We start from the raw sequence: 14711 nt of genomic DNA, 5'->3' as shown, positions 1-14711 counted from the left end.
GGCATATCAACTCACCACCTGTCACTTTTCTTAAAATTTAAAAAAAAAACGTTGTTATAGATGAAACCCAAAACTACCTGGGATCAACAGTAAATTGATGGTAGATTCTTTCCCACTGCATGTTGTTCCATGAATATCCACCGTCTCTGCTGTAGGGTGGGGACTTTTCCTTAGTTTCAAAATCAGAAGAAAAAAGGACTTTGAAAAAAGTAATGTGTTAAGAAGGCACTGCACCACATGCATGCCTTTCTCAGCAATATGCATCACTTATTAGTTGCTTCACTTCACAAAAAAAAGAAAACTGAAAATTGGTTTACAAATGGATGAGCAGCACACATTTTAACATTTTTCGAGCAATTTATATCAACTCACCACCCCATATCAACTCACCCCGGTTTACGGTACATTGAACTTAACACGCGCAGTGGAAGGGGGGGGGGGGGGCGGATTACGCCCACCCCTCCTGTTTTTCGCCAATAACTCGCGCCGAAAGCATAATATCAATGTGAAATTTCGGCTACCTATCCAGAATTGAATTGCGGATCTTCTCGTGCAAGAAGTAAGAAAATCGGTTCACAACTTTTCTAGTAATAGCGGTGTAAAGTCAAACATCCTGCCGCCGCCGCGGCGCGGCGGCGCGGCGGCCGGCGCTAGCCGTTACGCGCCGCCTGAATTGTAGACTGTGCCGGGGCGGGACGGTTCCGTCTTTACATCGCGCTCCTTACCGCTGATTACATTAGATTCGCGTCAAATTCGGTGAGAAGACTGAGAAATGTACAGGCAATCATATGGTTAAAGAATTTTGAAAATCGGCCGGTAAAAACTTGAGTTATGAGTGTGTAAACACAAAATTGTGATTGCCGCGTTTCCCGCGTCGGCCGATGCCGCTTCAGCCGGCGACATCTTACCCTTAGCAGGCTTCTAACTGCCATATTTATTGTTGGATTATCTAGAAATTCACCATACATACTCACAAATGTTTGCTCTTTCGTATAATGAAACATTAAAAAAATCGGCCGGTAACTTTTTGAGTTATCGGCGTGTAAACGCAAAAAAGTCGCTAATATGGCAGATTTGACCACATTTGACCTCATTTGACCTTGAAGATATTGACCTAGGGTCATGAAATTCACACACAACAGAGTTCCCCATGGCCTTCACCTACCCTCCAAATTTCGTCTTTCTAGCTCCAGTGGGAGCTGAGATCTTAGGGGGGGGCGACATCCGCCCCCCCCCCCCCTTCCACTGGGCGTAGTACTCGCAACCCTTCCACTGCGCGTGTTAATTGAACAGTGCAACACAATTGTTATGAGTATGATCAACTAACTCTGAACGAATATGTCACTGAGTGAACAGTCCTCCTCCATTTTGGAGCTCAGTTAGCTTCATTATTTCGTAAAGCACATTGGCTATGTATCACACCTGTCTCCATGAGGTCCGACAACGGCACACCGTTACTCGGTGTCCGCCATTCACTGAGCCCGTATATCAGCGGTCTGTCCGTGCTGCCGCTGCTCACCGTATATCTCCAGTACTGTGACCGTCCGTCCCAGGTCAGCCAGGCGGCTGATGGTGTCGGCAGCCACCCCCTGGAGCGACACTGACAGACCACGAACCAACGGGTTTAATTCCGGCCACCTCGGCTCCGTCACCTCCGGCCCTGTCGGACAGAGCTGTGTCAGCCGACTGCAGTCGGACAGAGCTGCCGCCAGCTCCCCGCTGCACCACTGACACCAGAGTGTCAGACACTGACACAGCCAGCACTGACACAGCCGAGCGGCTTGAGAGCGATATTTAGCACCACCTATCATATGCAAATGTGCGAATATCAACAACATAAGTAACTGCGACATTCCCTCAGGCCTCAGCTCAGCACATGCGTTATAAACAGTGAAGGTATAAGGGTAACATCAAATTGGCAGTTTAACGAATTACACTACACTGTAAACCAAATTGACAAGTCTTGCGTAAGATAACCAATCATCTCTTGGTATATTTACCAACTGATACTTTTTAAACAAGCCATTGTCTGGTGCATTGCTTGTCAGGTGACAACTACGAGTCAATAGTTACTATGCACACCAACTTCTCAGTATCCAGACCAACTCTACATTTGTTTCAACGTTTGTTTCTTAACCAGTTTTGGAAACTTGTTTCCGCATGGTTATTCAACCGGCGTCTGACTTGTACTGGTCAGCTGGTCAGCATACACATGGTCAGCTGCGCCTGACGTCAGACTTGGCGGACCAATCAGCGGTCGCCTGCAGCCGTTGGCGGGCCCCGGCGATGCAGGTTTCAAACCAACAGTCGTTGCGCGACCGTCACGCGATGGAGCAGCGACGAGGGCTGTTCCAGAATTTGTGCAGTGAGAAGTGAAATCTGTGAACTGCGGTGTTCGTGCTGTGAGTGATGCCCCCGCTGGCCTGCGGGATGCACTAACCGTGCCTACCCGCGACCGAGGCGCCTCGCTTCCCCTGCGTGCGCAATGTAAGTGGGCCAGACCTGTGCACGCACATGTGAACAGATGTTTTGCGGTCGGCGGTTTCTTATATAAATACATTTATTTGCCTTTAATTCAACTCTTTGTATTTTTAACTTACTGATGGACATATATGGGCTGTAAAAGCTAATCTCATGATTTATTAAAAGTTGGCACTCATGATTTATTCGAATTATCTGCGTGATCGTGCAACTGCGACGATTGTTAGGCTTAGTGTTCAGGAAATATTCGTCATACGGGCAATGGGCATGCTATACTTCTGGCTTGATGCGGTGCACAAAACCATGTTCTTCCACATGGGCATCAATTCTTGCTTCAAAGACTTATATGATGACGGTGCACGATATACCTACTGGGGTTAGCTCATGCATTCACCACATCCATTCGAAAATATGCACTCGGAATTGTCTCCAGTCATAGTATTAATTACGTGACCGTAATAAATACTATTCATTCCAGAAACTTCCGAATGGATGTGGTGTATAACCCATCAGTATTTCATCAACAAACCAGTTTATCAACAAACCAGGGGTGGGTGAACCAACAAGGAAACGCCTATGCCTATCCAGAAGTTGGTAGGTCCACAAGGCTCAGACTAGTACATCAACAAGGCGACGCCTATGCGAATTGGAACCAAACTTGTAGATAAACTGTTAGTTTGTTGGCCAACACGCCTGGGGTTGGTGAATCGACAAGGTATCGACAAGGTGACGCCTATGCGAATTGGAACCAAACTTGTAGACAAACTGTTAGTTTGTTGGCCAACAAGCCTGGGATTGGTGAATCGACAAGGTATCGACAAGGTGACGCCTATGCGAATTGGAACCAAACTTGTAACAAGGAGCCAACTTGTAGATTTGGTTTACAGTGTACTCGAAGCAGTTGCAAGGTAAAATTAGCCCTCATCTACATTAAAATTAGCCCTCATGTATATGATTGTTAATTAATAGTGATGTCAATTACGGAAAATTGTGATACCGATACCAAACCAAATACCAACAATAGCAATGGAAAAATACCGAAACCGAACCGACTTGGGAATGGTGAGGGAAATACCAACTATTTACCAAGTTCTCAGCCTCTTTTACATTAATGAGGATTCATAATACCAACAAAATACCAAATGCATTCGCTTTGAAATACCAAATACCAAGTTGGTATCGGTTTGGTATCGGTATACCAAAAAGTTGGTATCCGATTGACATCTCTAATTGAACATATACACCTTTTTTCAATCCGAATCGGCATCCGTTCATTCAATTACGGCAGCGGGCACCTTATCTCGACAGGCACTCCAACAACTCGACACTGGAGCACGCATTTCGACACGTTTCACGGATTTAGACTAGCATCTGTTGATATTCGACCAGGGTCATTGAACAACGGCAGGGGCATTTAATATCGACAAAGGGCATTCTGTTTTGTCATATTGCATTTTATGTCGGCAGCTTGCAGCCAAGCTAGACAATGGTCAATTTATCTAATCAGTGAATTAGGCAACTCTTATCTTTTCGGAAAGGCATTTTAAGAATGTGCGTTTAAACGTTCCACGGTACTGTAAAGAGACACTCAATATGGGCGCTTGGTTGCTAAGTAACCACACCTTTTTCAATCGGAATCGGCAACCGTTCATTGAAATACGGCAACGGGCACCTACACCTTTTTTCAATCCGAATCGGCATCCGTTCATTCAAATACGGCAGCGGGCACCTTATCTCGACAGGCATTCTAACAACTCGACACTGGAGCACGCATTTCGACACGTTTCACGGATTTAGACTAGCATCTGTTGATATTCGACCAGGGTCACTGAACAACGGCAGGGGCATTTAATATCGACAAAGGGCATTCCGTTTAGTCATATTGCATTTTACTTCGGCAGCTTGCAGCCTAGCTAGACATTGGTCAATTTATTTCATCAGTGAATTAAGCAACTCTAATCTTTTTGGAAAGGCATTTTAAGGATCCGTGTTAAAATGCTCCACGATGCTGTAAAGAGCCCCTCAATATGGGCGCTTGGTTGCTAAGTAACCACACCTTCTTCGATCCGAATCGGCAACCGTTCATTCGAATACGGCAACGGGCACCTATGTAATTTCGTCAGTCACTCTGGAACCTCTGGAACACCAGTTCGTCCTTGCGTGTTATTGTGTGACAATGTGGAAGCACAGGCAAATCCAAAGGGTGACTGGGGTCATTCGGGACCTCGCTCCGGGCGGATCCAAAGGGTGAAGGGGGTCATTTGGGGCCTCGCTCCTTCCCACCGCATCCAAAGCATAACGTTGTTTTTGCCATGTTTCTTGCATGAAAAAAGAAACAAAAATATTGGTTTTTCCATTTTTGTGGACCTGTCGACACATCGTGAGTGGTGCTGACCGCCAGCACGGATGGTTCAGGTCTGCCGAGATGGACATGGGTGTGTCACCGAAGAGCGACAGCAATGTTTACAGGACGGCGGTGTGGTCAGCCATTGGTCAACTGCATCTCTGAGTCTGGACGAAAAAAAGACTGCCGTCCAGAAAGGTGGAAACGCAACGGGCTGACCCTTTGATCGTTTTGGCCACTTCTCCTTACCGAGGTCCGAGACCATTTTATACCAGCGCCGGGTCAGCTACCGCGGCTCACCGGTCACTGGTAGACTCACCCCAATGTTCCCTCCGCACGATCCTCTTATCTCACGACTTTGACTTGGCTTGCAAGCCTACTCACCCTCCATCTACAGAAAAAAAAAAACACTTTTAGACCTCAAAACCACGGCTTTGGTGTACTATGAGTTCCATTAGTCCTCGGAAAGTCTAACAAAAGGAAAATGCCATAAATTCAAGTGGTAAGCATTGGAAACACATCAATATACAAAATGTGGTATGAAATTTGCTTGATTTTGCTTGTTATAACGCCAACGAAACTGAATGACCATTGCCATTGTAAAATGAAATTTGCCTTTTTCCAATGCCCGATGTCACAGTCCTATGCCGTGTGCCGAAGTCCATTGGCCAGTGTCGAAACCACGCTCAATGTCGAAATTAAATGCCCCATGTCACGCTGCTGCACTATGCCGAGTTTGGAGCGTGGTTTGTCGAAGGCGCACTCCGGCTGACGTTCCTAATGCAGATCTGCCGAAACTAACTGACCGGATGCCGATTCGGATTGAAAAAAGGTGTAATTTCGTCAGTCGCTCTGGAACCTTAACACCGGTTCGTCCCTAACATCACCCGCTTCCGGCACACAAACTGACCTCATTCGAGGTCACCATCCTTGCGTCACTCTGTGACAATGTGGAAGCACTGGCGAATCCAAAGGGCGACGGGGGTCATTCGGGGCCACGCTCCTGGCGAATCTAAAGGTTGACGGGGGTGATTCGGGGCCTCGCTCCTCTCAACGCATCTAAAGTTGACAATGTTTTAGCCGTATTTCTTGCATGAAAAACAAAAATCTTGATTTTTTTCATTTGTGTCTATCTGTCGACACATTGTGAGTGGCGCTGACCGCCAGCGCGGATGGTTCAGGTCTGCCGAGATGGGAATGGGCGTGTCACCGGAGAGCGGCAACAATGTTTGCAGGACGGCGGTGTGGTCAGTCATGGTCAACTGTATTTCCGGACAAAAAAAAAACTGCCCTCTGGAAAGGTGGAAACCCTGCGGGCTGACCCATCGATCGCTTTGGCTGCATATCCGTAGCGGGACAATTTACCGGCGCCTTGTCAGCCGCCGCAGCTCACCGGTCACTGGTAGACTCACCCAAATGCTTCCTTCGCATGATCTTCTCATCTCACGACTCTGACATGGCTTGCTAGCCTACTCACCCTCCATTCACAGAAAAAAAAAAACGTTTAGACCTTAAAACAACGGCCTTGACGTACATTTTGTATTTTGTGTTCCATTACTCCAAGGGAAGTCTAAGAAAAGGAAAAAATGCTATAAATTCTAGTGGTAAGCATTGAAAACGCATCAATATAAAAAGTATGGTTTGAAATTTGTTCGATTTAACTTGTTATACCGCCAACGAAACTGCATGACCATTGCCATTGTAAAATGAAATTTGCCTTTTTCCAATGCCCGATGTCACAGTCCTTTGCCGTGTGCCGAAATCCATTGGCCAGTGTCGAAATCACGCTCATTGTCGACATTAAATGCCCCATGTCACGCTGCTGCACTATGCCGAGTTTGAGGCGTGGTTTGTCGAAAGCGCACTCCAGCTGACGTTCCTAATGCAGATCTGCCGAAACTAACTGACCAGATGCCGATTCGGATCGAAAAAAGGTGTATATACCTATTACATACATATAGACACCGCGTATGCATTGGTATAACTTTGTATGTTTATGTATTACATGCATGCACTTCATACAGCTGTAAGCATTGCAAGTTGCAACCCATCCCCCAATGTCATGCACATGCAACGCTGTGTTTTGTTGGCCAAATCTGATTGGCTCGTCCATTTGCCGTCTTCGCTGACCATTTGCATATACCGGCATTACACGTGTGATCCGCGGTATGTACCTCACCTCTGACATTGAGGAAGCTGAGACCCTCCGGCAGCTGTCCCCTCAGTCGCGGGAGGTCGGCGGCGGAGACTGACAGGCGTTTCACAGTCTCCCGTGAGCTCCGCAGCTTCGTCAGCTCGCTGTCACCGACTCCGGCCGGAAGGATGACAGTGTTTGGGCCCACCCTGATGATGGCACCACGAAGTTGACTTGGGATAGTAGTCACTTGTGCTGGAAAGGTGATCGAACCAATGTCAGGCATTGGCCTAGGTCAAACATAAGTGTGCGTACACTTACAGGTGTAGCAAACACAAAGTAAAAACTGTTTGTGGCTACATTCAACAATGCTGTGATAATTCCGTGCTTACACTGTAAACTCAGTTTGACAAGGGGTTGTCGTACAACGACGAGCGTTTGTCAAAAATACTAATAAAGGTAATGTCGAACAATGAATATCTTGTCATAGTTGGTTGAATCAACAGGGCAAATATAAGTATCAGCCCCAGCACCTAGTCGACCATTCATACCATTGACGAGGATTATGGAGGCTATTGTGAAAACTACTAGGGGCTTATTCGTAATATGGAACATAGATTCGCTTGTGATTTGTAATTTATATCATTGTCGAAAGAACCAGCTACACCTTTGCAACAATACTGATACATACTTATGTAATCTATGTCCTTGTAGAAGGTATCAGCTACACCTTTGCAACACGGACTTAGTTACGCTAGTTAGACATGTTAGTGTAACATACACAAAGCTGTTACTTGTTATATAGGTGGCGCCAAAAACGTTTCCGGTCGTTTTATTTTGAAATAATTTCAGTTGCGCGCCAACCGCCGTGCAGTGATGTGGCCTCCTGCGCACTTCCGTGAAAGTGGTATAGGTATAGTTCGTTTTTTTTCAAAAGGACTCTGGCCCCAAGTTCATTATCGAAGCTCTCACGTGAATTTTGGCAGCTTTAGCGTCTGGCCAAGAATTTCTTACCGAAAAAATATTCAATTTCAAATTATGCTCGGTAAGTACCTGGAAATTGTGTCTTAAAAAATGAACATACTATGATGACGTCACTGGAGGCAGCAGGCATCCAATTTCCGAACGACGTGACAAAGTGTCGACGAATTTGGGGGAAACTTCGTTTTTCGCTGTTGCCGAAGTTATAATCGAGTACGCGGTTCCGTCCATGATAGTTATACGCCACATTGCAATACAAGTTCGACAGCATGACGTAACCAATGTTCTCATATTATGTTCCAAAACGCACGTATGGAAATTATCGGGAAGAAATCACATGTTAAAATTAGTCGACGTTCGATTTTCTCAGGTTCAGTTTTTGCCCGTTTTGCTCGCTAAAACACGTGCTTATTCGAAAATCATACTTGGAGCCAGAGTCCTTTTGAAAAAAAACGAACTATAATAACAGTGTTCGGTTGCTTTTGCCATTTTTTATTGAAATGTATACGTGAAAACTTTATCACCAGTATAACGCCTTTTGGGGCGAGTAACGGAGCGAGCGAGAGGGTTAGCCTTGCACGTGCGAAATTTCGCCGGGGTACCTCCAACTGACTTGTGCACGGCACCCTACTAACCGGTCTCTAGCGATGTGCCAAATTTGAGCACAATCGGCCCAGCCGTTCTCGAGATCTGGAAGCGGCACCCTGCACGTGCGCACGTGCAAAATGGGTCCCAACTGACTTGTGCACGGCACCCTACTAACTAGTCCCTAACCGTGTACCAAATTCGAGCGCCATCGGTCCAGCCGTTCTCGAGATCTGGAAACGACCCCTGCACGTGCGCACGTGCAGCAGCACCCCAACTCTGGCACATGGATATGCAGTGCCTAGTGGGTGCCTACCTACATGCCAACTTTCAGCGCAATCGGCCAAGTAGTTACCGAGAATTTCTAACAATTACAAAAGTGACACCTCTTCGTTTTGCACGTGGCACGTGCATAAGGTGTCACCCACATGCATCAGGAATAGTCCAATACTTGGTAGAAGGAATGAAGCTACCCTACAAAAATTACCGCATGTAAATCGGTCAAGTGGTTGCGGAGATATAAGCGTCGCAGAATCGTGACCACGGCCGGCCGGCCGGCCGGCCGGCCGCTCATACTCAGAAATTTCCGTTGTTCTACGTAAGACTCCGCTCGCTTCGCTCGCTCCGTAAAAACGATTATAATTACCTAAATTAGGTACGTGTGACTATCTGAACAAGAATATTCACCAGTATAACGCCTTTTGGGGCGACTAACGGAGCGAGCGAGAGGGTGGGCCTTGCACGTGCGAAATTTCGAGGGGGTACCTCCAACTGACTTGTGCACGGCACCATACTAACCGGTCTCTAGCAATGTGCCAAATTTGAGCACAATCGGCCCAGCCGTTCTCGAGATCTGGAAGCGGCACCCTGCACGTGCGCACGTGCAAAATGGGTCCCAACTGACTTGTGCACGGCACCCTACTAACTGGTCCCTAACCGTGTACCAAATTTGAGCGCAATCGGTCCAGCCGTTCTCGAGATCTGTAAACGACCCCTGCACGTGCGCACGTGCAGCAGCACCCCAACTCTGGCACATGGATATGCAGTGCCTAGTGGGTGCCCACCTACATGCCAACTTTCAGCGCAATCGGCCGAGTAGTTACCGAGATATTGCAACAATTACAAAACTGACACCTCTTCGTTTTGCACGTGGCACGTGCATAAGGGGTCACCCACATGCATCGGGAATAGTCCAATACTTGGTAGAAGGAATGAAGCTACCCTACAAAAATTACCGCGTGTAAATCGGTCAAGTGGTTGCTGAGATATAAGCCTCGCAAAAGCGTCCGCACGGCCGGCCGGCCGGCCGGCCGGCCGGCCGCTCATACCCAGAAATTTCCGTTAATCTAAGGAAAGACTCCGCTCGCTTCGCTCGCTCCGTAAACACACCAAATGATCATGTTTTTTTTGCATATAAAATAAAAATATATTTTAACCCTATTAGTGGCAGGCTCCTGGCTACCCCTATTAGTGGCAGGGGGGCTGTTTACGACCCCCCTGATATCTCGAGATCTAACGGGCCGATTTTCAAAATTCAAACGGCATTCGATTTCGCTCAACGTGATCTACATTTCTAAAAAAATGTCAATAGGGGGGTAGAGGGGGGTAAAAACGGGCAAAATGCAGATACATTTTAGACTGTTTATCACGGCCAGGTTTCTAAACCAATCTTAACGCAACTTTTGCCGATCGATAGAGAATGAACCAGGAATTCACATGGATCCTAAAAATAAGCATTTTCAAAAACCATAGGCGGATACAGAGCATTGAGATTGGGGGTACACAAAAAGTATAGTAAATAAGGTTTTTGTTGGTACTGTTTCTAAAAAGGGTGGTAATGGTCTTGTTATGTTACAATTTTCTTATGAGAGAACGACTACAATAAACAATTGTATTGGTCATGCATAGGCGGTGTCAGGGCACCTATGTTGGGAGGTAAAACATAACCCCCCCTTTTTTGGACGCCTGGATCCGCCTATTATAGCAAAAATGTGTCAAAAGAGGATGCACAATTATTTTGTATATGTTATCACATGATATCTTTCATTCACTGTTCGTAAAACTGGTGCATACAGTTATAATACATCAGCATCGTGATCTTCGCCCAAATGACTCGCTTCACGAATAGGACCCCCCATTCCCAGTGCTCTGGAGCCGCCCCTGGTAAAGTTATGAGCTTGAAATTTTCAGGGAATGTGCCCAATTTAGTTTTAGGAAAAGTCAGAAAATTTCAGCATCGTAGCTTCAGCGGTTTCGGAGATATTCCCGAAAAACCTGAGGGGTGGATGAAAACAACCCCCCCTGCCACTAATAGGGTTAAATCAGTACATTATATTCCGCGCTAAGCATACTTTTCATATTGTCAATTTATCAATAGGTATGATACCTTTTAGAACCCTGTTACATATTTTGTTCAGCACTGTAATTATTCCATGTTTGTATCGTTATCAATATTTCATCACCAATCCCACGTCGGATACAAGCCCCAATCATTGATCATCACCATTCACCACACGACTTGTCATCCTACGGCTTACCATGGCTTATGGCGTGCGTCTTACCTTGGGATGAGGCAGCATTACCTACCCACATAACCCGCGCCGGGCCGGTGCTCTGAGATTCCGCGCCGGGCCGGGGGGGGTGGTGTCTGAACACCCCCCCCCCCTTCTAACTCGGCTCCTGGGCCACGTAGCGACACGCGGTAAGCGGCAATCGAAAGAACGTCCAAAATAAGGACGAAAACACTTCGGTCATTTTTTGGGTCAGGTCAAAGGTCAGGTCACCAGAGGTCACCAAAGGTAAAATGTTGACTATTTCAACATTTTGGAAACTGCCAACGGCTATCTCGGGAACCGATAGAGCTACAGCGCCGCGGAAAAGCGCATTCGATAGCCCTTTTACAGGCCTTTCTGAGTAATGTTCTCAGATTTGACCTCAGGTCAACGGTTTAGCCTCCAGAGGACAAAAACTCCAAAAATAGCCGTTTTTACGAAAATCGGTTTTTCGGCGATAACTTTTGACTCAAAAGAGCCATGACATTACTTTTGCCAGCATCGTGTTCCTCTCGTCGAGACGCGTCGAGTGAACTATAAGTTGACCTTGAAAGGTCAACTTGAAAATTTGACCTCAGGTCAAGGTCATGACCTGACCGGAAAAGGTCATGTTGCATATCAGTCGATCCGCAACGTCGAGCCGAACACATCTAAGGCGTTTTCAGCGCTCTAGGACGCCTCTATCAGAAGTTATTAGCGAAAAACTGTTAGATTCTGTTCGTGACCTGAGATGACCTCGGGGACATAACGAGGGGTCACAGTTGCCATTTTCTGGTTCAGTGTGTCAATTTTACCTACATCTCGATGTTTGAGAGTGTCTAGAATGGCGTTCGTGCAAAACAGACGCTTTTCAATTTTCTCCCATTGACTTATAATGGAGAGGCCGCAAAATTGGCCTGACCTTAGGTCACCGATATCAAAATTCCGAGATATACATTTTGTAGATACTGTTGCTCTAATCAATCGCTGAAAGTTTCAAGGCAATCGATCAATCGGTGTAGCTATGACGAGCATTCTTATTTTTTTCTGAGGTGAGGTCACTTGGCGTGACCTGGTGACCTGACCTAAGGCGACCTGGGTCTGAAGTTTTCACAACATGTGCGGAAAAGATGTACCAACAGGTGTGCCAAAAACGGCGGCGCTCCGCGCCGCCGTTTTTGAGATATCTGCGAAAAACCGCAGGGGGGGTGTTCAAACACCCCCCCCCGGCCCGGCGCGGGATAAGTATGTGTGTGCTGGGTCCAGTGATTCTTGGTTTGATTTAGGCTTTGGAGGTCCAGGGAGAAACTGATTTAACTTATTTATAGATATTTGCTGAAAAAGACTATGGCAGTGCAGTACTTTAGAAGAGATTACGTTCAAAGCACGGTGCCGCCGGCCTGTTTCTCCGTTCTTCGTGTCCCCGTGTCGCCCCTGGCCCCTGCCCCGTTCAGGAGCGCCCGGCAGCGCCACCTGCACCTGACCAGTCCGGCAGCGTTTGGGGTCGCCTCGCACCGCCGACAATCAGCTGACGCGGCCGGCGGCGAGTCTCAAGGTCACTGGAGGTCAGCCGGGCCGCGGCCCGCCGGGGTGGCCGTGACGTCACAGCCAGCGAACGCTGAGCGCCGGAACAGCTACTGTTGTTTATCCCATAGGCGTAGGAACAGGGGGGCCAGGTGGGCAAGTGCCCACCCACTTTTCGAGGTGGGGGGCCAACCATGTGTTTTGGCCCACCCACTTTTTACTCGAGGCCCCTCGTCTCGATTTGAGAGGACGTCGTCACCTTCCAGAATAAACAAACTCGGTAAAAATAAGTTCCACGAATCCCCACGCACGGACTCCAAGGGGCCGTGATTGATCCAAGGAGGGCCTCTGTTCATACTTATCAGTCGAAGCCCCTGAGACTGATGGCCTGAGAGGCCCTAGTGGATCTGAGGAGGCCCCAATATCCACACTGGTCTGGGAGGCCCCTCCATCCACACTAGTCTGGGAGGCCCCTCCATCCACACTAGTCAGAATAGGCCCCTGACACTGGCGGTCTAGCCGAGGCCCCCTACCCTCACTAGTCAGAGGAGGCCCATCTATCCTCAATAGTCAGAAGAGGCCCCTGAGACTGATGGTCTGGGAGGCCTATCCATCTACACTGTAGTCAGAGGAGGCCCCTGAGACTGATGACCTGAGAGGCCCTTATAATCACACCAGGCAGAAGAGGCCCATGATACTGATGGACTGAGAGGCCCTTCTATTCATACTGGCCACAGGAGACCCCCAAAACTTTCGGTCTAGGAGGTCCCTCAATCCGGCACCAGTCAGAAGAGTCCCCTGAGACTGATGCCCTGGGAAGCCCTTATATTCACACTAGGCAGAGGAGGCCCCTGAGACTGATGGTATGAGAGGCCCTCATATTCACACCAGTCAGAAGAGGCCCCCGAGGCTGATGGCTGTGAGGCCCTTCTGTTCATATAACTGGCCACTGGAGACCCCTGAAACCGGTGGTCTGGGAGGGCCCTCTATCCACACTAGTCAGAAGAGGCCCATGAGACCGATGGTCTGAGAGGCTCTTATATGCATACTGGCCACAAGAGGCCCCTGAGACTGATAGAGAGGTCCACTCGTAATGAATCTGAGGGGGCCCTCTATCCACATTTACACTTTTCTAGGGAGGCCCCCGGGATTGATGGTCTGAGAGGCCCTTTTATTCATACTGTCCACAGGGGCCCCCTGAGATTAATGGTCTGAGAGGCTCTTCTATTTATACTAACCAGAAGAGGCCCCTAGGATTGATGGTCTAACAGGCCCTTCTATTTATACTAGCCAGAGGAGGCCCATGAGACTGATGGTCTGAGAGGCCCTTCTATTCAAACTAGGCAGATGAGGCCCCTGAGAATGATAGTCCGAAGAGCCATGCGGCGGCAACTGGCCGTGGCCATATTTCGGCTCGGTAGGGCCCTACAGAGCTCATGAGAGCACCTCAAGGGCTCCTAAGTAGACACGCTTATCCCCATAAGGGTGCCACACCGGCTTCTGAAGGCTCCTTGTAGGCATCTAAGGGCCCTTTTCGGCCTCTAACGGCTCCACCCGCCTGTGATGGCTCCACACCAGTGGTTATGAGCGCCACACAGCGGCGCCTTTGAGGGTCATACTAGTGTCTCTTAGGGCCCTATATCGGTGGCTCTGGGGGCCCCACACCGGCGCCTCTGTGGGCCACCACACCTGTGCATCTCAAGGCTCTATATGTACATCTGAAGGACCCACACCGACACCTCTGAGGGCCCCACACCAGTATCTTGGAGCTCTGAAGGCCCCACACCGCGGTGACTCTGAGGACTCACCGGCTCCTGAGAGCACCATGTTGATGTCTAACGGCTCCACAAGGCCACTGAAGGCACCACGCGAACTCTCACTGAGCTCTAATGTCCATGTACCGGCCTCTGAGGGATTTAAGCCAGCGCATTCATAGCTCCACACCAGCAATTGTAAGGGCTTCACACTGAAGTATCTGAGGGTTCCACACCGGTGTCTCTAAGGGCCACATACTGGCATCTCTGAGGGCCCCATACCGGCGTCTCCGAGGGTCCACATCTGGCGGGCACCCATCAGCGACTGAAGGTCCCACACTGTCGACTCCGAGAGCCCCATCTGCGTCTGGGAGCAC

General features: G+C 48.3%; 1 protein-coding gene across 2 annotated transcripts in view; it reads right to left on the bottom strand.

Annotated features, from left to right (window-relative positions):
* Nucleotides 1–939: 939 nt before the first annotated feature.
* LOC122388125 overlaps nucleotides 940–14711 on the bottom strand; it is a 50751-nt gene continuing 36979 nt past the window's right edge. For both annotated transcript variants that reach the window (XM_043378923.1, XM_043378924.1), the window contains exons 6-7: nucleotides 7005–7214; nucleotides 940–1660 (exon numbers count right to left, since the gene is read on the bottom strand). In XM_043378923.1, the coding sequence (XP_043234858.1) occupies nucleotides 1473–1660; nucleotides 7005–7214 (398 nt within the window). In that variant the 3' untranslated portion in view covers nucleotides 940–1472. The remainder of the gene's footprint in view (nucleotides 1661–7004; nucleotides 7215–14711) is intronic.

The sequence above is a fragment of the Amphibalanus amphitrite genome, unplaced genomic scaffold (genome assembly GCF_019059575.1).
Source record: "Amphibalanus amphitrite isolate SeventyFive unplaced genomic scaffold, NRLGWU_Aamphi_draft 000309F_arrow, whole genome shotgun sequence".
Taxonomy (NCBI): Eukaryota; Metazoa; Arthropoda; class Thecostraca; order Balanomorpha; family Balanidae; genus Amphibalanus; species Amphibalanus amphitrite.
The sequence above is the reverse complement of the archived record's forward strand: the minus strand, read 5'-3'. Positions and strand labels throughout refer to the sequence as shown.